A 25,430-nucleotide genomic window follows, 5' to 3' on the forward strand; every position below is an offset into this window, starting at 1 on the left:
CACTCAAGGAAGCCTGTATGGAGGAAATTTGACTTATTCTTCGTAAAGCGAATACAAATTTGTTAATTTTTTTGCAAGTAGTGTCTATGTGAGATTTCCAATTAAGTTTTTTATCTATTGTTATACCTAAGAATTTTATAGTTTCTACGTTTTCTATTGGCTCTTGGTCATAATGTATGTTTAGTAACGGCTGATATGAATTAGTTGTTTCAAATTGAATAAATTTGGTTTTGTCAATATTAATATTTAAATTATTTTCATCTAACCATTGAATTATATTATAAATTGAATTATTAATGTCATTTTCAAAGTCAGTTACGTCTTTGCCCTTAATTGTAATAGTTGTATCGTCAGCGAATAATATACAATTGTGAGATATAATGCTTGTTATGACATTTATATATAACAAAAAGAGCAACGGACCTAATATACTTCCTTGCGGAACACCACTATTGATAATCCACCAGGATGATCTAAAGGTACGTTTTTCAAAGTTTAGTATTTTTGTGACTTCTGTGCATTGTTTTCTGTTGCACAAATAACTTGACAACCAGTCAAAGACTTTACCCCTCATGCCATATCTTTCGAGTTTTGCTAGAAGTCTCTCATGATGCACGAAGTCGAAGGCCTTGCTCATGTCTAAAAAGACAGATACTACTCGTTTTTTTTTATTAAGACATTCTGTCACATCCTTAATAAGGTTAAAGCAAGCTAACGAAGTAGAGCTCCCTTTTCTAAAACCAAACTGTTCTTTGCATAAAATATCATGTGTAGTTATAAAATTTAGGATTCTTGATTGCATTGCTTTTTCAAATATTTTATCAAATACAGGAACTAATGTAATTGGTCTATAATTAGTTAGTAACGTTCTGTCCCCTTTCTTGTATAGAGGCTTAACAATAGTCATTTTTAATTTACTTGGAAAACAGCCTTGCAAGAACGATAAATTTATAATATAGCTTAAGATGTCCGATATATATGGAGCTACTCTTTTTATTATCTTAGTAGTAACAGAATCATAACCTGCTGAGTACGTATTATTAAGTGTCATGATTATTTTATAAATCTCATAAGGACTAGTTAGTGATAAAAACATAGAATGTGTGTTATTTTTTAAAAAATTTACAGCCGTTTTTGTTTCTTTCCTGTATTTAGTACATATATCAATAAAATGATCATTAAATAACTCACAAATTTTTGTTGGATCAGTATATTCCATACCTGATACAGCAATTTTATCAAATTCAGGCTTAGTGTTATTGCAAGATGTCACATCCTTTATGACTTCCCATCTTGCTTTCGCATTGCATTCGTTATTTGGCTAGCGAAAAAGCCTATTTGTTTGTAGCCTTAGCGCCCCAAAAAGCAATAGAAATGATCTTTTAAACAGTCGAAAGATAATCATGAGTAAGAAACATAAACAACACTTTTTAAACTGGATGTAGTCAAATTAAAATTGTAAGGTTTTTCAGTTAAGAAAATCTTTGTTACCATTCATGTATTAGAAAAATTGGTGTCGAAAAACATAAACGCACTCAATTCGAAATTTAACCATATAAAAAACGTGGTTTTACACTAACTACGGTCTGAAGTTCGGAAACGAGATGTTTTGTGGTTTTTTTTTGGCAAGAAAAAGCAAAAACTTAATTCGAATTGTGAATTTATATTATTTACAGGCACCTTATCAAAATTTACGATATAGAACGAAAAAAAAACTGTTCGTTGTAAAATCTTATTATCATCATCAACAGCCTATTACAGTTCTCTGCTGGACTAAAAGCCTCTCCCAACGAGAGGATTTGCCCCTAATCTCCACGCTTGGGCAGGCGGGTTGGATCACAGTAGATGGTAGTAGTAAGTAGCACAGAGGACGATGCTGCCCGCTCTCCGTTATATTCCCTTAGATGCCTCGTACGACACCCGCGGGGAGAAAAGGGGTGGTGATAACTGTATTCTGATCTGCCGTCACCACACGGCACCGCACGTTAAATTGTATACTAATTTTATAAATGCCAAACTGTGACCGTTTGTTATTTTTTTTGATGTTTGTAAATCATCCTTCAGATGGACATTGGATAATATTGAACCCGGAAAAGCTGCCGGTAATCTTTCAAGACATTTAAAAACAAAGCTTCACTGCTTAACCGATCTTGGCGAAATGTTTCATATAAATTGAATGCATCCTGGATACGGGCATAGGATCCTTTTATCCCTGGAAAATAAAGGATTCCTGCAGGATTAAAAAAAATAAAAAGGAACGCGGCGGTAGTAGATAGAGAATCAATGGCTTATCTTTTGTATATCACACATAAACACCAATAAATACACATAAGTGATTAGAGTTCTCCGTTTATTGGTCGTCCATGTGTTTCCTGTACCATTCGATTACGATGAAACGTTTGCGAGCTGTTGTTTGAATATCAGTGAAAGCTTCTGTCAATAAAAAACCCAAAACTTTTTTGCACTGCAACGCGTGCCGGCCACAACTTGTAAATACCTACAATATAAAATATCGTAAAACGGCCTTTTACAATATCCGCAACGATATTGGAAACGGTTCACATGTTTAAAGTGTATCCGATATGTACCTTGGGCATAAGATTTTCAATTGTTAGAATTATGCTTCAAAGTAGCGAAAGGGACAAAGTGTCAGCGTGCTATTAATTTTGTTGCTGTGACATAACTAGGGTCTCAGTTGAAAATCCTCATTGTGTATTGTATATGTTTGCAATGCAAGACATAAACACTGAGCTGTGCACTGCATTTAGTATAAGAATTATTATTCTGTTTTGTTGTAAGCAGAAAATCGTTTATTACTGTTTAGTGTGTAACAGTAAATAAATGCATTTTTCGATAATTTCTAGTCCCACAGTATGCAATAATGGCATCTAAACAAAAAGGAGCATAATAAGGTCAAATAGGTCCTCGAAGTAAGAAGTAATAAATAATAAACCAATTCTGCTTTGTAATAATTTAAATATGCTTCCAAAATTTTACCGTAGAATAAAAGCGTTAAGAGAAAACTTTCCAACTTCAACGTTTCATCTAACAACATCCTCTTCACGCTACTTGGGTACCCTCTGGTTGCTGTAAAACTCTGTGGTTGCGGTAGTCTGGACTTTATAAAATTCTGACCTAAACAAGCTGAGAGAATTTTTCAACTGTTCGTATTTGCAGACTATTCCGCTCTAGAGTGGTTGTTTACCACAGACATGAAGATGGAAGATTTGATAGGCTGTGGTGTCCATTACCCGGAGGTAAAGAGAGGAAAAAAAACTAACAGGGTACAAGTAACTACTTTTGAAATTGTTATAGGATCATATGCAATAAAAACGCCAACCTGCATTGGAGCAGCGTCATCATCATCATTATCAACGCATCACCGACTTCAAGGCACGGGTCTCCTCTCAGAAAGAGAAGCTTTTAGGCCGTAGTCCACCACGCTGGCCAAGTGCGAATTAGTAGACTTCACACGCATTTGAGAACGTTATGGAGAACTCTCAGGCGTTCAGGTTTCCTTTACAATGTTTTCCTTCCCCGTTAAAGCAAGTGCCATTTTAATTACTTAAATTAAAAATGCACATAGCTCCTAAAAGTTAAGAGTTGCGTGCCGGCTATCGAATTCTTTCCCCCCGAAAGGGGCCCGAATCTATAGTACTACAAAAAGCCACTTAGCTATCGCCACTTGGAGCAGCGTGATAGGTATAAACTCTAAACCACTCTTAAACCATATTTTCTACGAGAGACAAGGCCTGTGCCCATCAGTAGGAACATAATAGTAGGCTTATTTGTTGTGTTGGTAGACTGCAATTGGGTTTTTACCGAAGCAAAAGTCGATCAGATTTCGATGGCACTTTCCTAATTAAGTAGCAAACGACACTGCAAGAAGTATTTCAGGCCAGTTTAGTACTGGTACAAATAAAGTTAGATTAATGTGTAGCGTAAATTTTCATATAAACTAGGTGAGTTCGTACCACCCAAAGAACGCAATTTATTGAAAGTAATCCAAAGTGGCAATTTGCATAAAGAAATTCCCAATTTTCCTATTTTTCAAACCACTCCTATATTGAGGCAAACAAAACGAAAAAATCATAACATTCAAATTCAAGCAATTTTCGATTTTTTGCGAGACACGCACGGCAATTCATTTTAAAAAGATAGATAGTAGAAGATAAAATGAAAATTAAAATTCTTCAATGTACTCAATGCGAAATATTCAACGTTAAGAAAAAAGCTTTCCAATTTTCCACGAGGAGCCACTTGACACGAGTGCCCGGTCACAATGTCACGAACTCCCTAACTAGACACACAAACTCTGTATGCACAACCAACAAGCATACAATCTACCTCTCGAAATTGAAACTGAACTAATTCCAGCCACGATCCCGCCAGGTGCATGATATATTATACTAAGCATGCATACAACATACGTAATCTTTACTAATCAATAATTATAAAAGGCTTTGCTCTTACTGTCTGACGGACAACCTTTATTCCAAATGTAATAATTTTAAATATTGAATAAAATTTCTCTGAGTAGCCTAGAGGTTTACTAAGAACATGGGAACAAAAAATTGTATGAAAGTCTATTTTCTTAAGTGTGATATATATATATAATAAATATAGAATTACTGATATGCCGTGAGATTAAGAATTTTGTCGAGGCGCCTATACATATAATACAAGCATAAGGCAAAGCTAAAAGCCACACATAAAAGTCAAAATACCAACTAAATGAATTATGAAGATTATTTTTTTGTAGATGAACTTAATTTTTATATAGCATATTATAGAGACAAATCTATTAGTAATGATCTAGATAATAATTCCTTAATTACGAGGTCGATATTTCATTTTTGAATCACACCATAACTTAAATACGCTTTTAACCGGCTGTGAGTACGTCTGTTGTTCGGGCTAATCTTCGTAACGGCTGAACCGATTTTAACCAGACTATCAGGGGTAAGTAGAGCACGTTGCTTTTCTTACCACGAGAATCACTTCTGAACCGATTTTGACACTAGTTTTTCGTCTAGAGGATTAACGCGGGAAATGTAAAATTTAAAATTTTACGAGGCGTGTACAACGATGATCTTCATAGAATATTATAGTACGAGGGGCGCAGCATTAAGCTAAATAGTAAATAGAAAAGTTCCGAATACAGAGTGGGAATACATTAGTGAGCACAAAGCGCGAAACTATATGAATGTGATTCATATGTATAGCGTCTGCGAAGTTGTAAATAACGCTATTCAGGTAGAGGGTCGCCTAATGAAAGTCGATGAGATGGATGTTTCGGTTCTAATTAGAATTAATTAAAATCGCCAGCGCGATTCCAAGTAACTATATTGAGAGTGGTGCTGTGCAAAAATGGAGTTATTTGATGCTACGAGATTTCACGAATTCTTCCAGAAACATTTTGTAATTTGATGACGTTTTTTAAAAGGACAGCCGCGGAATGACAAGTAGTAATTTATTCTGTAATAATTCATTGATAAATTCCTTTTAAAGTATAAACTAATACTCTTAAAGTGAAAGTGTCTGTCGGTTTATTTTATATCTATGTTCGGCTTAATCAGAGAGACAAGAAATTTCAAATAAAAAATCCTATTAATTTGATAAGAAGGTGTTCTTTCTAATTCACAGAATATATTTATTTGTATCTATTTTTATTTCTTAAGTGTCTTTCCTCAGGGGTTACTATGGCAAGGCTTGGTCGCTGCTGCTTTCTTTTGTAGGGCTATGATGCACGGCACATCATAATTAAGTCTGCCATTGTCACTTAATATTTCTATAAAAGATAAGACGGGAAATAGATGCACATAATCACCTCGGCGCGCGCATTTTGCAGGACAGAACTGGGTATATCAAGTCCCTTAGTGAACCAAACTAACTGTAACTGTGTAGCCAGTTAATAAAATCTCACTAGCAAGGTGTAAACAGCTTGTTATAAGTTCACTACCCGTTACGTGACGTGTAGTACCTACTCGTACTCGCTTGTTAAGTATGTAATGTATGTACATGGTAAATGTATTCAAAAGTGGCCGCCCGCCCGCGTCAGGCGGATTGTCAGGAGGCTGACTACCACCGCTTTAAACAGTATTATTTTACATGGCATACCTTTATTTCCTAAATAAAGGGAATATAATTCTGAAACAAAACGTCAGCAACTACAAAAAAAATGAATCCCTGTCTCACTTGGTCATGGGTCATGATAACTTATTAATAATAACGATTTCACCGATATCAGCACCCGTTGGTTGGCGTTGCTTTAACGGGTAGGGCAACTTCAGCGTCTGCCGGGTTCGCTTGTACGCAATTTTTCGTGTTGAGGCCCAATTCCTTACAATTTTTCCCACGTCAGCTAGCATCTGGTTGTTAGCGATGATGGAATCTAAGATGGTAGCGGGCTCAACTGTAAGGGGTATAGCATTTGTATAAAGCCCGTGCGTTCTGGGATCCGAACTCGGTCCCCAAGAAATGAAGCCGCAGTCCTAAGAATCATTCCAAATAAATCGCGAATACAGTAATTATCGGTTTCTGATAATTACCGGACGGGCATTCTAACTCGCTCACTGAGGCATTGTGGAAAGGTAAAGGCTAAATTCAGACTGCCATTGTAGTTCATCCATTTACCGATTTGGGTCAAAGTTACTTGAGCAGTGCAATCGATTGACTGTCAACACTAGGCCACGCCACCCCTTCTGATATAACGTCAAGAACCCTTAAAGCCATAACCCCCTCAAACTGGTGCCAATGCTAATATACACAAATCTCTAAACTAAACTATACTGACAGGTCCAAAAGTAGTGCTTGTTGTTAACAATGTTTAACTTTATAAAGGATAGCACTATTTTTAGACTTTCCAATTTAGTTACGTTGATTTTTATAATAATTATTATAAAGCTTTATTGTCACACCCTGTTTGCAAGTAACCCTGTAAGTAATTCGACACTTGAAAGCGACTTCTCGATTGCAAGCAAGCAAATCTCAATCAAATAAAGTATCCAAGTGAGCAAAATACCGCATCGCTCGTTACATTATTTATTGTACTATTTTTATAATTAACTATTTGAAATATAACTTTAAAAATAACAGTACGAAACACACACACAGACTATGTACATGTGTGTGTTTGTGACAAAGTACAGTGGACATGTGGCATAACTCAGGTAACCTCAGCTCAAATCTACCTCGCAGTTGAAGAAATCTTAAAGTATTAAATCGAAAGCTATAACCGAGCTTGCGATTTCAATGTAAAGAAAGCTCAAGGCTTCACATTTATACCTGTGCCGTGACTATACGCCATTTCTGTAACCGCCAATTTCAGACCACCTTAGTTGGTTCCACCATTAGACCATCCAGTTACCAAATTGGGTCAAGGTTGAATAACCCGCTCAATCTATACTTAGGTAATGTAATAAAGCAGAATAATTTAGTTGGTTTGTATTTGCATATTGAGTTTGTTTTGTCATTTGACTATGAATGCAAAATCACCTTGTAGTAAGTGGTGATGCAGACTACGGTGGTAACGGGCTATAATTCTAGGGGTATGGCACTTATATTAAAGCCATACCCCTATCGGTTTCTAGCGACATCGTACCGGAACGCTACACCGCTTGTCGTCACATCTTTGTCAGTAGGGTCACCCGACACGACCACGACCACTTTCGACAACTTTAGGATCCGATATTAAATTATATATAGGCATACTTATGATTCAATCTGTCAGCCAATCATATATCCTATAACAGTCCACTGTTGTACAAATGGCCTCTTCCAACGGTAGGTTTTGCGTATAATTACCACGCTGGGCAGACCTGCTTGGTGATATCAGCAGTAGTTGCTATCTGATTGATGGCAACAAAGAAATCTTGCGACGTTATTATAACTTAAGGCCTCGCAGATACACAAGTATTGTGAGGCCTTGAGCTTTGATGTACTTTATAACGTCATAGCATTTCGTCTAGAACGGGAGAGGTATCCGAGAAACACTATAACGACAGAGAACCGAACTGAACGCTCAGAGTGCATTGGCAAAATTAATCGTTATCAATAATTTTAATTATATGATTAATTTGCGTATAGTCTTAGGGACCTACCAACATTGTTCATTAATGATTTTGAGACTTAGTGTTTAATACAATCTTAGTCATTTGCTATTTACGTCTTCCATATCATCAATGTACCTACTTTACTATTGTACTCGATTAATTAAATAGAAATCGTATTTAAAGGTAACAAAACAACATATGTACAAAACAGGCACAGTTATTGTGCTAATAAGTTGTTTGCGTTTGCTGAGCGTTTATCCATGCAAACATTACCGGACGATCACTCGACTATTTAAAAATAATAGTATAAAAATATAAAAAATCTAAATAAGAAACTAAGTGAATTATCGATTCATATTTTAATAATCTTCAACAGATTTTATTTTTGTGTGTGTAATGTTTTTAGTTTTGACATTTCTTCATTAGGGCAATAATATAATACAATTCGATAAATCACTTTCAAAAATAACCCTTATTGCAAATTCCTGAGAATGTAATATTTGAAAATTATTCCCATAAAAAGTACGAATTTGATTAGAAGTTTCTAGACACCCCGCTGCGAATATTCGTTACTAGTAGTTAATATAGGATAATCGTCTATTTATAGAAACTAATCAAGCGCACTTAGAGCCACATGGGTTGCGCTGACGTGGTAGTCCATTGGCGAACTAAATGTGGACTCCCATCCTATCTACCGAAATTACTGTTCTTTTTTTGGATGGGTAATGGTGCCGATTCTGTTGTACACAACTCTAAACACACCTAAGTTAACTGGTGTAGAAGTCTGTCCTTTTTATAACATCCCGTCTGGTAGGAGACTTCTGCCTCGGTTCGAACCGTGCCGCTAAGTGATTTAGCGTTTCGTGCTATTTTGCGTAGACACCAATTAGGGGTATGCAGTTGCGTGCATTTCATACATGCACAAAAGCACTGCATACCCAAATTATTGTATATAAGTCGTATTGGAGGGGAATTTTTCCATTTTATGCCATGTAACGGCATTATGCATACCCTGGTCAAAAACCCTGTGCACGCCACTGGGGGTGGTGGGGTGGGGTATGGTTTAGTTCAACTGCCATACCCCAAACAGTTTAGACCTTCACCAAATTAGACTGCATCATCACTTATCAGCAGGTGACATTTGCAGTCAAGGGCTAACTTGTAGTGGAATAAAAATTAACACTATTTTCCCCAATTTTATCAATAAGTTATAATAAAAAAAAAAAAATTTTGCAAGTACTTTTAATTCTATAGAGTAGGGTGGCGCAAAAAAACGACTATTTTTTTTTAGTCTCACTGCTGCTCCAAAGGACAGCTCAAAATTTTTTTTTTAAAGGTCGGTCTTTAATTTTCGTGCATTACGACCTCAAACTTTATTCCCTGCAAGTAAGCGCCTCTGGTTACGCGTTACGTATGGTTTTCAGTACGCCAATAATAAACTGAAGGATTTAACGTAATGAGTTACTTTCGTGTTTTGCATTAGTCCGTCCGCAATTGAGGATTTTAAAAACATTCCACATTATATAAGATGATTTTCGATATTGAAAATTGGCCTACCTTTGCTCGTCAAGTCTCTGATTAGTATATCAATCAAAAATGTACATTTAACTTTAGAAGATGTGGCACATTCATAAATACAAAATGTAAGTAAAACTGTCAATATACATAAAGTTAAATTTGATGTCAATCATATTATTTTTCGCCTGATATTTTAAATAAGCATTTATATACTGAAAGAGCAATAACAACAACAAATATAAAGGAAAAAAAAAATTCGCAAGCATATTTTAAAGCTATTAAAAGCGACAGTCATAAGGACAGGTGACCCCTTAGTATAGGAGAGCAAAAAAATATTCTCCGTAGCTGATTTGCACACACGCTTACGACGTGGTTGTCGTATACCGAAACGCTGCAACGACACCGTAAATTAATAGTAATTCTGAAGTAAATTCACCGAATTAACCTAGTTTTAAAGCCAAAATGCGTCTACACCTCTTTAACAGCTAACATTTCCAGCGAAATACATGTTGAAATAGATTGACATAAGAGGTGCATAATGTACGACTTTTAAAGTGAACATTTAGTCGATTTTACTTTGGCGCAACTGTGTTTAGATGTTAGACTCTACTCTGTATGTACCCTTAGTATATCATATCATTTATATGCTCCTTATCTCAGGTCGGTTTAGTCAGAGTAAAATTAAATTAATAGCAATTATTGTCATGTTCAAGTTCGTCCATTCCTCTACAGCTTGCATGCTACAGCACGATTACAGAACATGCGACTTTAAAACGAATAGTATTAGGTCCATTTTGCTTTGACGTAACAGCGCTTCGATACTCGAAAACGACGCAACGGTAGTAAGCATACAAATCACATACTGTAATAGGGGTGCATCCTTAAAAAAACATTAGTACTAATACGTGGCTAAACGAACAAAAAAATTGATTAAACTCACTTTGATGCTTATCTGCTAATTGTATGAGAGGGTTGGGCAGGTCCCGCCGCCTGTAGAAGCACATGACTTTTGCTTCCACGTTGCCGGACGGCGTCTTATTTAGTTCCTCTATCCGCCGGATTTGGTACGGAGACGTCGACGACGTCTCGAAATAGACGCAGTCTGTTGACAAACAAAAATACAATGTTAAAAACATCACAGAAACAGTATAAATAACTAAATTACGGAATAAGTAATCTAAGTTAGCCGGACTTAAGTCGCGAGTGACGTGTGTCCGTCTCCGAGACAGAACTCCATGAGCGACCGCTCAAGTATGATTGTGCGATAAGTGCGACTTTATCAGCTTCCCTGTTATAAAGTAGCCACTTGTAGAAAATCCTTGTTCAAAAATTAAATTTGAATGAGATATTAATCACTTATTACGGATAATCTATTGACCAAGTACATGAAAGTTGCTAGTAAGACTTTTACACAAATATTGATATCTTCTTGAATATCACCTTAAGATTGCTTAATGGAAATACTTTTTATTTTATGTTCTCTATAAGTTGCATCGGATGCCGATATTTTCGAAATATATGTGACCTGTTATTTAAGACTGCCTGAACAATTAATTCAATTTTTCCAGACTGTATTGAAGTAGTAAAAGTCAGAATAACCTAATAAAAGCAAGGAATACATTTTAGAGATTTCGCTTAAAAAACTTGTAGAAAACAAAACAATGTTAACGAGCTATGCTCGACGATTGAAAAACCGGCCTTAAATATTTGAAGTATGAACGTCTTTCAAAAATTAAGAATGTATCGACAATAGGTCGTAACTCAATGACTTTAGAGTATTGCGGATTCCTTTCATTTTTATATCAACCAACCAAACCTGTTTGACTAAATAGATTCTTACAATATAAAAGTTTTTTCCGGTAACATTGACTAGCAAGATACTAACATTTGCAATTCTCACAGCAAAAAAACTTTTTTCTTCAATAGTAGAAGAGCTTTTCATGGCGAGAGCTCATCCGAGTTATGGGTTTTTTGTTTAATAGTAATAATTTAACGGATCACGCATAGGGTCCACCTGATCGTTAGAAAACTATCAGCATGCATAGAGAAAACGTCCTGCAACATGCCGCTCTGTGTCTCCTGAGGCATAGGTGTTAAGCCTCACGTGCGTGCTATTACACCAGCAACCACGCCGTTCAAATTGGAACACAGCATTGCAACAAGCAACATGCTGCTGGAAAAGGCGGTAGTACTTCCTCGGACGAGCTCTGTCACAATAAGCTTTACTGTTACTGATGGGTTGAATAGAACTGCTAACCGAACAGGTGTAATCAGGAGATTAAAGGCAAGGGCTAACTGGTATTTAAAACAAACCATATTACTACCATATACTACACTGTTTTATCGTGAGCGAATATATTAAAGAAAGTAACTTAAATTCTTTACCAAAAACAGTATCGATATGATGACTTTAAAGTAAACCTCTTAAAAGCCTATCAATATCGAGTAGGCACTACAGCTACTCGGTTTTATTAGGCTGCGCGCAAACCGGTTCCACTACGCGACTACGACGATAGGCGACGGGTACAACGAAAGCGAAACGCATGGGAACGAGATCTTGAAGTGCGGACCTACGCGTTGTGTGACGAGATACGGCGGTAAGGCTAGGAACGCACTAAGGATTTTTAAATTCATAACTTATTCAGCTTAAAGACATTTATTTTCTCAAAAAAGAACACAATAGTTCACTTACATCGAGAATACAATAATATCTCAGTCGAGGACGACGATTATTAACGATAGTAACGCTTGTTTTCACTAACGATTGACAAGGCAATGCCTAAATAAGTAACTCATAATCTAAGGAGATTCCTAGGCATACATCAACTGTTCATCAATAGTTATAACCTAATTATATATAATAATAATAATAATAATAATTATTATTATTATTTATTTATTTCATATTTAAAAATGTATAGAGCAGAAATCTCCTAATGGACACAGTGATACTTTATTGATTTGTGCAAAAAGGAGTGCTTAAACACTTGCACTAAGGTAACTTGTGTTAAGAGTGTCGCTACCTTCCTTCGGACCCATTACAACAACGTGAAATTAGAAAATACAATCATCGCAATACATAATAGATAAAACAAAAATATATATATTAAATTAATTACAATGATTTAATTTTTTTATTTACATTGTGTTGTGTGTTTGTGTGTGTGTATGTGTGTGTTTGAAAAGTGCGTAACATACTAATAATTATTCTATGATTTTAAGTAGCTCCTCTGTTTCCTTGTATGTCAAAGTTTTTAACCACGACGTAAGTATTTGCTTGCATTGATTCCGTGGCTTGGAACTTATATTATTATGAATTTTGTTAATTTTATAATATATTCGAGCACCAAGAACACAACTGTGCCGACTGGCAAAAGCAGTTCGATATTGTTTTACGGTAAGAGTGTTCCGTATACTGCGCTTTCGTGGTTTCAAATGAGATTCTGGTGGAATTACGGCATGCTTCCTATGCATGCTATGTTAAGGATATTTAACTGCCTGACAGTGAGCAACGCACCTTCTTTATATAGAACGATCGGTCGGACGGCCGATTGGCGCAGTGGGCAGCGACCCTGCTTTCTGAGCCCAAGGCTGTGGGTTCGATTTCCACTAATGGAATGTGACTGGAGGTTTTAAATCTATATATTATAAGTATTTATTCACAAAAAAATCATGAGTTATCTTAGTACCCATTACTTAAGTTACGTTTACTTTGTGCCTAGATGGCGATGTGTGTATTGTCGTGGTATATCAAAAACAAAATATATAAAGTTTAACTGGTTCATACCACGATGTTTTTGGATTTGTCAATATTTCGACCCAGTTGCATGAATCGTAGTCCCGACGGGACGGATCCAAAAACATTATCGTGGTATATACCCCTTGAACTATATTTAAGAAATGTTGATTAACCACGAAAATCTTAGTATAAAATCTTTAAAACTAACATTGCGGTTAATTTTTTTTTAATGCACTACAAGGTAGTCTGGATGTGACGATGCAGTCTAAGATGGTAGCGGGCTAACCTTATAGGGGTTTGACAGTTTTAAAAAATGAATTCTACCCCTTACCGTGTCGTACGAAATGGTATATTGCTTAGTAGCTAGTGTTTGTCGGTAAGGTGATAACTAGCCAAGGCCGAAGCTTCAACCAGAGAAAATAAGTATCCCTCGTTGTCTTTTGTTAACAACTTATATCCTCCCACTTATAAGTGGTCAACAAGAGACAACGTTTGCAACGGAGCGCATGATTGGAATCTAAGAAAGTTTTTGTACTCTTAAAATCCCAAGTTAGGTTAGGTAATTACATAAATATTCGTGTTTTATGTGTTTTGTCTTATTAATACATTTACCTAGCTTGGATGGTTGCTGATTGGAAACAGTTTGGTCCGTATTATCCGCTACTTTTGCAATCGTCCTATGTTTTTTACAACAATCGATTGGGATCCTAGGACGACGACTTGATTGACATAATAACATTTTGAAGAGCGATTAGCCACTAGTGTAACCTTAGTTTAAACTTATCGTTATCGAGATACTCGCTGCTTGTAAATAACTTGCAGTTCCAAGTTCTGAGTGTATATTGGGCATTCACGTTTGCGCAACTCTATCAAAGTCTAATAAATATTTTTATTCTCAATTTTTTCTAACTATAATATGACATTATGTAAAACAACTTTTTTTTACTTTTTAGTGTTAAGTATGTGAAAAACAATATTTAAATGTAATAAAAACATACATCCGGCTTGAAATTTTTTATTTTGTTATTAAAGCACTATTTGTTTATTAGTCGTAGAGCGTTTTGTGACTCGAGCTCGTCCGGGAGAGTACTATTGCCATGATTATTCCTGCCCCCAATCCCTGTGTTCATGTCTGAAGGGCTAGGTCGCCGGTGTAATAACAGCAGGCACATGGGGCTCAACACCTAAATATACAGACAAATGCGTTGCCTATTCTAAAGTCGGCTTACTGACGATAGTTGAACGTGACAACGTCGTAAGAAAATACTGATGGAATGGTTGCATTTTTCAAAAGAAAATTTTAATTTTATTTGTTTGATAGATATTATCGTTGCTATAAACAATTGACACCACATTCACTTTTTACTGCACTTCATCCTTGCCGAAAACATGTAAATGCATTATTGTATAGAAGCTGTCGCATCGCTCACTCAAGTAGGAGAGAGACAGATGTAGAACACGGAGGCCGACTGTGCCTCTTTGTCGCTCGTTCCGCGCTCTCGCTTGCACTTCAAGCCTTGAATGGAACGCCTCAGAGCGAGGTTACGCCGCATACGTCATGTTTTTTCGTGCGTGCAGCCGGCTCCATCTAATTATAAGACGTTGTCACGTCAAAAATTGGGTAACTTAAGTTTCACCGCTTTGTCTGCCAGCGTCATTGTAACACACAAACGGATGAACATATTCTGATGCTGTTTTTGCATTACTGCTATGCGCTGCAGAAGTGAATGTGTTTTGTAGTTATAATTTTCTTAAAATTTACATAATTATTTCTTCAATAATCTTTCAAATTCGGTCCAATACTGTTGCTTCCGTAATACCGGGCTAATTGTAAGCATTAGCTGATAAAAATCGGTCCACCCGACTTGGATCAGCGTTGCTTACAAACCGAATCCGATTATTTTTGCTATCACAATTATTAAGCTGCTGTGCTCGAAAACCCTTCCTCCAATGAGAGATGCAATGTCGAGCAATGGTGCGAAGGGTGATGATGAACTCGGTCACACTACTTGATGTGCTATTCAGTGGCTCTCTTTTGGCCTAAAATGTTGTGCATAAACAAGCGGACCGTTTTAAAAATCCTAAAAACATGTTTAATTGGAATCCAAAATTTTAGAGGTGAAAAAGTTTAGTCTTTTGTATTCGTCCAAGAATTTGTTACACACACGTGCTACTTGAAATGATATAATAATAGAAGGACTTCCGGTTTTGCCCGTGATTGCTTCGTTTTTCTAAAAAGAACCGTAAGTTTTCTCAGTATAGGTATAAAGTACCCGTTATGTACTATACCCGTATAAGTATGTTTTCCTCTAGAGCTCAAGGTTTCCTCTGTACAAAATGTGGTCAAAATCGGTTTAGATCTGCATGAGTTAAAATTGTTTTTACACTGGCTAAGTTTGTGGTGGGCTCTTCTTAACCAGCTATAATTTTAAGTTCGTAAATGTAGTTATCACCATCACTGAACATTAATGGTATCATATAATATGTATGAACGCTTCATCAGTACCTGTTATAGGCCAACATGAATAAAACATTTTTGAATTTTATAACGGTGTATGGTTGCATTTCCGGGATGAATAAAAAGTACACCTTATAATATGGCCTACTTTGAAATGCCAGCTTAAATATCCTTGCCGAATTTCATCTAGAGGTTGAGCCGAACATAATAACAAACAAACGAATCACTTTCACATATATACAACTAGTATTGATTTGAATGCAATAAATAAGAATAAACTAAGTACATCCAGCAAACGTTACCCCTCGTTCCAATACAGATAAAAAAACCATTACCACGGACGTCTCTGCTTAGGCAGTAACGACACACGCTTAGTTGCGATCACATGAATTAACAAATAAAATGGCGGCGGTTACCGTTACCGGCTACAATAGAACACGTGCCCTGCGCACAATGACTCGTGTACCACGGAGTTTAATTTTGGATCGCTTCTTATTTAAATTAGCTCGAGATATCTAAAAACTCTTAAATCTTTTGTATGTATAATATATCGATATACATAAGTAAAACATCATTTTCAAAAATTACGTATGCACCATTTCTCTGGGCATTTATATATTTCTGAATGTTCTCTATGGTATGGTGAGATATTCTGCGGCTAGTAAGTATTTTACCGACTAACGATTCCGCTAAGCGATTAAGAGTCTAGGTACAATACCGCTTTAAAAACGTTTATTGGTTTTAACCTCATAGCCCAAAAGGTTAAACCACTATCGCTTCCATCTGAGACGGCACTTCAACACTTAAAATCAGTTAAGATTGCAGTCAAATGCTTTAAGGGGATTATAAAAAAAAGGTCATCATCATTATCATCATCAACTCATCACGATGTTTTCCTTCCCCTTTAAAGCAAGTTACTTAATTAAGTATTTAAGTAACTTAATTGATTGAATTAAAATAGCGCATAACTTAATCGGAAAAGGTATAAGCGTGCTGGGGACCATAATCGGTCCCCCCGAAAGTCAAAGTCAAATAATTTATTTATTCAAATAGGCACATAGATAGCACTTTCGATGCAAAATGTGTACATAGTGGTGAGTAGTGATGGAGATAGCTACATTCGAAATCTTAAAACGAAGGCTACGAGGGTTCTAAACGACCTGGTCTAAGAAGAGACACACAACAAACTTAGCCGGGTGTGAAGGCAAGGCTAATGCCCGTTTTAACTAAACCTAGGCATCGCTTAAATCGAATGCCTAATGGTTCAGACGAAGTCTAGAGAAACAAAACTTTTCACCAACTTAGGTGATAACTATTGGTGAACGGGTTATGTACTAGTGTCAGGAATCTTTTTAGACTAGGTGGTAGTTATTTAGGCATTTCCTTGAATGTCGTTATCAGAAAACGGGCATGAGCCTTATCCACTAGGCTATCACCGTTAAAAAAAAAAGGTGCGGAGACTTAAAAACGCATCTAGATATTACTAGGTAACCTAACAACGGTTAGACGCTCATCTCGCTTCCTATAAGCCCCGCGCCAATGCATCTGCATAAACGTAACTACGAGTACAAACACACGCGGCGCAAGCAGCGAGACGGCCTATTCTACACGGCCGCTTATATATTCATGTATGTACATATATGTCAGGAGAGGCATTATGCGGCTGATAGCGATGTTAACGCCCGTTCAGTTTTGCCAAGACTTTAGTGTATTTTTGGAACGTGTCAATAAGTAAGTGTAGTAAATTTAGCATCGGCCACGTCATCATAAGATGTTGGTATCGGGAATGATTGGATTTCCCGCAGATCGAACGTTGATGGAAATGTTTCGTGTTATAAATCTTGCTGGCCACAAAGCACCAGTAAGATTTGCGCATTAGCATCGTTTTCGAGTATCGAAGCGAAACGATGTTTCGAAAGAAGAACCCGTTTCAGAACCTTATATCCATCTCCAATATATAATCCATCTTATAAATACTAAACGTTGAAATATTATTTAAGCGAAGGACGGAATTTATGTCTCGCTTTCCTATGATGGCAGACTACGCCCTCAGCCACAAAATCTGAACTGAGGAAAGCGCCCTCGCACAGACTGGGCTGGGCTGACACGTAAATCGTCATGTACCGAACATGACGATTTACGTGTCAGCCCAGCCCAGTCTTTTGGCGCTTTACACCTGGCTTATTGAATAAAAATCATATATACTTTACTTTCGAAGTAGTGTTCCGAAACTCGAATACAACCCGGAAATCAAAACGGCAAAATTTGCGGATTTTTATATTTAGAAACTTAAGCCTAGAACCAGAGCCCTTTGTTAAAATTACTTCAAATTCGATCGTAATTCGATTCGTTTTATTAACTATATATATTTTTTATAATCAATGACCAGAGCAAAACTTCGGCGGCCATGCAAGAAACACGTGACGTAGGTCTTAAACCTCAAATGCCCTTAATTAAACTGACAACCACACTCTTCAGACCGGAACACAGCATTGCAACAATGCTGCATAGCGGCGGAAATAAGCATAGTGGTACTGCTTCCCCTGACGAGCTCCATCACAGAAAGGTCTACTACTACTCATTACGGCATTCCTATGGCCACCACTTCCCGCTCTATCATCAGATCAACTCCAAATTTACCTTTCAAGATAAGACTACACTGAGCCTAAAAGTTATAGTGAACTAGCGTACCCAGCCCGTTTCGCCGGGCTAGATTTAATTTTATTTTATTTAAACAATAAACTTACATCATTCAATTTTTAATTTAAGTCTCATAATATATTAAATCATTTATTTCTCTCCGTATTGTACACCCAACAATATAATATCATCATAGTAAATAAAAGCTGTATATGACAGTTTGACAGTTCAAAAATAGGAGTGCTCCGATCGTCACTAAAGGATTACTCGCCAGGTCAAGCCGTTTCGGAGCCTATACGGAACATACCCACACACTTTCTCTGTTATATTATATAGATAGATAAAGGCTTGAAAAAAAGTTATAAATTCAATGCATCTTATTTCAATACTAGCTGTTGCCCCCGACTTCGTCGATGTTTGATTTTGTTTTTTGATGTGGCATTCAATTTAGTTGTAGTTATAAAAAAATATATATTCAGTATCGCTAAGCCTTAAATGAGGGGTTTGCTGCTGTCCGCTGAGGAGTTCTGTCCTCTATCTCCAACCACATTCATCAGATCTACACAAAGTTTGGGCAAAATTAAACACATATTATAACAGTACAAAAATAATTATTTAAATCGATTACAATTTGTCGGAGTTATGGTGTAAAATTGTCAAACACTTTCATCCGCTCTCCCAAAGGAACCGAGCTTAATGTCGGGATAAAAAGTAACTTATATTATTTCTAACACTTCCAAGAATATGTGTACAAAGTTTCATGAAAAACTACTCAATTTTTGTGTGAAAGCGTAACAAACAAACTTACATTGACATTTATAATATTAGTAGGGATTTTTAATATTTGATATACAATTCGCAAGAGCTGCCAATCATTAACACGTGTACAGTTAATCAACAAGAAAAAGGCAATAAGTTTGTATCTTATTGTTGTTTTTCGTCTTTTATTATAAAAAATTCAATTTCTTAATTATCTAGTAATTTTTTTTTACTAAAATATATAGGAGATACAATAGATATCACAGAATCACTTTGTGGTACGGCACATATGATGTACTAAGTGCGTACTTAAACATCCACTTGAAGTTGTGAACCAGTTAAAACGTAAAGTCCTGCAGAGTCCTCGTTCATGTCATAATTTTTAAAGTTCCCTTTGCGCAAAAGTCATTAAATTATCCCGTCGGGGTATACAATTATGGCGTCGGGATTTTATGAGTTATTTTGTCAACACAGAAAAAGCTCCCTACCTGGCCATTTATGCAAACCCCTTCGTATACGATTTGCATGCTCGTACGAGTCGTCGTTTTCGAGTAAGTATCGAAACACTTTTACGTCAAAGTAAAATACTAGTAATTTTTAGTATAGAAACCAAGTACGCCGACTGGTATTGCGTCTACGAATTTGAGCTGTATTGTTAAGAATATAACTTGAATTTTACCCTGACGGTGTTTCGATCGTGAAAACCGATCACAACTTTTGCGAGCTTAAAATTTGACATTAATGACCAACGCTTAATCCCAAATCGTGGCGTCATAGGCGGCGTTCAAGTTCGGGACGCACGCAGTACTCAAACTCAAAAACTTAAAAACGTGGTTTTTGCATAAGAGGGAGAGACCAAAAATCCATACATAAACTTTCAAGTTTGTAATATTAGTTTTTACAATTCATATTTGAATATTAAGTTAGTAGTTATCACATCATATCACACAAATGTAAGCATTCAATTTATTTTATTGAGCTTTTATGATTGCTAGTCTGGTCTCCGAGTAGTCGAAATTAGATCGGTTAAGTACTGTTTGTTTTCTTGATAACAATATTGCTCGTCCACAGCTTCTCAATAGAAAGAAAATTGGTCAACAAACAGATATACTGGCACTTTAATTATTTAGCCTTCGCAAACTCGGGGCTAATATTGAAAAAGACTGAAGCTATTTTGAAGAGACTGTAATTTATACTTTTCAAGTAGTGATCTAGGCAACTTTGTACCAGTCCGATTTAGATTTAAAAAATAGTAAGGAATTTGCAAGTAATGTTCTTAGGGTAGTTTACATCGCGGGAAAACAGACATTCGGCGAGGGTGCGGGCTACTTGTTAAATAAGCTGGAATTTTATCACAATGTTATTAAACCAGCAAGGCGCCCTAGCTGAGTTTTGATTTGTTCGTACTCTTAAATTGGCTAATGCTAATGCTGGAACACAACTATGTACAGACAAAAAAAACTACAAAAGGAGGAGTGATATAGTAGCATTATAAAAGCAAAAAAATAATGTTGTTTGTAGATACACACATTTTAAAGTCATATAGTCGATAGTTAAAGCTGCCTTGGTTGATTGAAAGGGATTTATGGTTTGATTTTAATATTATAAACAACTTTAAAATTTTTCTAAATCTACGAAAAGTAAACTTGGATAGGCACCCGCGATTTAGGTCTACCAAGCGTAGGAACCAACTGAAATTTTATCTTTAGTCAAATTGTTTTACTTATTTGAATTTTTATTTTCATCAAAAATTTTTGGCATTGATCGACCACTGTCACACAATAATTGTAATAAAATAGAAAACAATAGAATAAAACAGAGTACAATAGAATATCTTTATTTGCTGGAACGTGGTACAAATTTTGTATATATGTATGTATGTAATATACTAAATATACATACATATATGTACTAAAATGTAAAACTTGCGCAATCTGCAATGAAACTCGCAGATTATATACACATAATTTATTTTAAATTAATAATAAAAATAATATTTAAAAATAGGCCACAGAAGTTCCCGCTAATCGGTGAATATGATTATGCGGATGTTGAAGTATTTATTCAATTACCAACTTCTAGATAAAGCGTATAGTAAATCCACGGTATAGCCGTAATGTCAACCAATAATAAGTATTATACCAATTTATCGTGAACATAAGCCTACTCTAATGCTTATGTAGTATGTACACACTAGTCGCCAAGTGTTTGTTGAATAAATAAATATGGATACTTTGCACATATTCCGATCGTTGACCTACTGGTTTTAGGAAGCCCACAAAGATATTAAATCGTTATTATAAGTGTAAGACAGGCCCAATAGACATTACTTTGAACAAGCGACCCGCCCCGACTTATCAAGGGTGCTATGTTTATATTAATGTGGGACAGTTTTGAGTGATTAATTATATAACTCCGTTATTCGTTAATTTGGCTTGCTGGAAATAAATTTGGAATTTTTAATAATCTTAAAGATAAAGATAGGAAATACTGCCTGCTCCATGCAGGCATAACATTTTTGCACTATTTAGTTTATTTATTTTGACATTTTTTGCACTATTCTCAGTCACTGAAAACCTATAAGCACGTTTATATCGATTGTCATATCGAACAGCAGGCGGATGAACAACGGCATCAAAACCTATAGGAATTATTTTGGCAAGGTTCCTTACAATGATTATTATCATCTTCAGCCTATTAATGTTACTATGCACAGGCTTTCTCTCTCATGGATAAGCGATTAAGTACATAGTCTTAGCACGATGCTAAATTGCGAGTTGGTGGGCTTTAATAAGTATTAGCATATGTTGCATCCTGGAGACGGACATGGGAAACGTTTTATACGGTTAATTTAGGAATTGTACGGGTCAAGCTTAATGTTTATTAAATTTTAAAGGGATTAACATTTATTGAACCAATATTGTTTTTTGAGCAATAGTCAGTTTGCAAGTAGGTAAGCAATTTAGTGGTAATTCAATTTTATAAACAGAATAAGGTTGATAAAACAACGTTACGCAAGAGAACTGCTGACACAGCTAGTATTATACTAAATATACTTCAACATCGTCAACTCATACATTTCATTTGTAAAAAAAAGGTGAATAGCCGCTCTAGCTTCTAAGTAAATCTCTTTGGTAAAGCACAACCGAGGCGACGCGACGTTGACGAATTGCCTCACCTCACAGATTTAGTTCACAAATAGCCAATATCTTCGAATCCAACAGTGCGCAATTTGAAAATAGCCTTTGTTTATTATGTGCATTGTTTAACACCTGCGCGGGAGTTGCGCGATATAAGCCCCATTTTATTTTGAAAGATTATTTCCTAAAGGCTTTGCGCATTCGACTACTGCGTTTTACATTTGTCTCATACATACATGTGAGGCGTGGACTTCATAGTACACGCCTCACATCCGTATGTATGGCGGTTTTGGGGTAATGTATTGAAGACTTAAATAAGTCTAATACATGAACCCCTCACCGCCAACCGCCAACTTAGCGTAACCGACAAAACACAATTTTGTTGTTGTTTTTTTTTATATTCTTACAGATATTATACCTGTCAATTTGATAAAATTTCAAGTTTGCAGAAAATGTTCTGCAAAAGTATATAAGAAAAAAAGTCCAAAACTTAGAATTGGTTTTATGTCGGTTAAGCCAGATCAGCGTTTATGGTTCGACATAAAGAAGCTTGTAAGGTATATTGGACATTACCTGGGCACCCAGAGTCTCCCCTATATGGAAATGCTTTTTCGCGTCAATTAAAAACCGCGAGGTTATGTATGCCATTCATGGGAGTCTCATTAAATGCCCTGACTAGGGAACATGCGAAATCGCAAATCAAGCAATTTTTTTTCACCTCGCGGAGAATATAATACAGTTGTATAAGAAGCTAACCACTAATCTTTGCTAGTCAAAGAAGAATATTTGGGCACTTGTCAGCCAACAAGCTTCAATCATATATTGGATTTAGAAAGGTAAGTATTATAAATGTAAAAACTTTTATTAGTCGATCACTGATAAAACCAGCAAAATTATTTTACTTAGTCAGGGATTTCAAAAAAACACTTCACGCAGACATGGTTAGGACCAAAAAAGGTTTTTAGATTAATTTTCACATATAATACGTTTTCGGAGGCTGAGGAAACTGGAAACCTTTTTTGAATTTTTTGCGTAACTAGTAAATACTCGTTGCTTCCCGCTGTGCTATTCTTTCCATTCGTCCGCATTGATAAAACTATCGTGTTGATCCCAACTTACCCATTATGCATGTTACATAATGGGTTGTGTGCCGCAAAACTTTTAAGACATCACATTTTAAACCATAAGTCCAGCTTTACTTCGAACTCATAATCTAGTTAGTAAAAAGTCGTTACACTTTAAACCAACAACTCAGTAACGTCTTACGCGACACCAGCGATGTGCGTCGGAAAATTGTTAGTAAAATAATAAATTGCGGCAACTGGTCGGTCGAGTTTAGCTTGTCAGGACCAGTTTATTGTTCGGAAACGTACTTAGGTATGCAACTTTCACCGTGGACGCTGGTAATTGCGAGTTCATAGCGTTTAACGGATCATTGTTACATGTGTTGAACTTAAAAAAAAAAAGATAACTTTAAACATTTTCCTTCTCTATCGTGAGGGACACGTACAGCCTGTACTGAAGAGAGGGGCTGAATAGGCTCGTTGGTAAAGTGATTAGCGTGATCGTACTACGATCACAAGGTCCCGGCTTCGATTTCAAGGCCAGGCCAGGATTTGTTTGGTATTAGATATTTCTGTTAAAAGTAAGATTTAGGAAGTTGGCTATGTCTACTCACGTGCCTCGGAGAGCAATTGAAGTGGTCGTTACCAAGTTTTTACTAACATGTGATAATAATCGTACAGATCCCAACCTTTATTGCAGCAGTGTGGTGGTTCTATGCTTTAAGACAATCTCTATGAAAAAGGAGAACTGTGTCCATGATGATCCTGATGATAATATTGTAGGAGTTTGCGTTTGATTGCAATCAAGCATAATAGAAACAGGAGTTGGATTTTGAACGCGTTTGAAGAATCTTCAAGATTGCGCCAAGATTATGCCTAATGAGTTTTGCTCATAATATAACATGTAACAAGAAACAGAGATGCCGGGAACTATATCGGATAAAACATCCTAAGAGTAGTGTAATTAAATAATTATCGGTAATAAAATTCACCTTCCTCGCATAACTCCCAACGGTTATTAAAAGTATCGGTAACTGGTTTTATTTAATATTATAAAAATTAAATATAAATAATGGCATATCAATTTTATTCATTTGAATTTCCCGAGATATAATACCTTGGTTCATGTAGTGAATTCGTGTTAGCAAATAACAGTGTTTCTTCAGATTGTGTGTATGACTTTCTTTAAGTTTGAAGTTACCGAGGGTGATTTTGGCATGGAATGAATGCAGGGCGTAACTGAGTTACAGCCAAAGTCCGCGGAGGCGAGCAATTCTGTCCTACTTGCTACCAATAACAAGACAGGTGGAAAATCCGGTGCGTCTTGTTATATTAGAAGTTATGCACGCCATCGGACGCAGGCAGAACGCGTTGGTTTAAAAGGCCCTGCCTTTAAGCTCAGCAGTACGTGTCTACTCTAAGATATGATGTTGTCTGACTAGCAAACTGTTACCAATCAATTAAACAAAAAGTTTACTTAATGATTAAAAATAAAACTAAAAAATAAAGTAAAAATCAATTACTGAGCATTTGTCCGCAAAAACTAGAAAACTCGAGGTTTGCGAAAGATAGGGTCGTGTAAAAAAAAGAAAATTAGAAAAAAAACCCAGAGGTTACACATTTGAATAATCCCAAAAATCTTATGTGTGTGAAATGCCACTTACTACTTCCAAAAGATGGAGTTCGTTAGTTTTACCGGGTGCTCTAGTTTTAATATAATTTTTAAATTAACTTCACAATAATAATCGAGTGTACTGTCAGTGCGAAGAGCATATTTTCTTAAGGTACCTTGCATGTATGTATTCTATATCTTTTTCAGATCAAATTCAATTCCAAAATTTCTTTATTAGTGTAGGCCTATCACAGTCACTTATGAAGCGTTCGTGCAATATTTACATTATTGTAAGAGGCATAACATAAGGCAGAGGTGATAACTTCGTTCGCCAGCTTAAACCTAAAGCTACGATGATGTGCTAGCAATTACATCAGTGATGATATGGGTAGGTAAGTATTAAACCAGACCAACTCGAGCGTGATACGAGTCTGCCCAACTATAAT

At 36.1% G+C, this 25,430-nt stretch overlaps 1 protein-coding gene across 1 annotated transcript in view; it reads right to left on the minus strand.

The window, feature by feature from the left end:
• The window catches only part of LOC120631978 (metastasis-associated protein MTA3), a 109,495-nt gene that overhangs the window by 74,451 nt on the left and 9,614 nt on the right, over positions 1-25,430 (minus strand). Inside the window, exon 2 of the mRNA XM_039901700.1 lies at positions 10,513-10,674. Coding sequence (XP_039757634.1) covers positions 10,513-10,674 — 162 coding nt within the window. The remainder of the gene's footprint in view (positions 1-10,512; positions 10,675-25,430) is intronic.

This window comes from Pararge aegeria, chromosome 19 (genome assembly GCF_905163445.1).
Source record: "Pararge aegeria chromosome 19, ilParAegt1.1, whole genome shotgun sequence".
NCBI classification, from domain to species: domain Eukaryota; kingdom Metazoa; phylum Arthropoda; class Insecta; order Lepidoptera; family Nymphalidae; genus Pararge; species Pararge aegeria.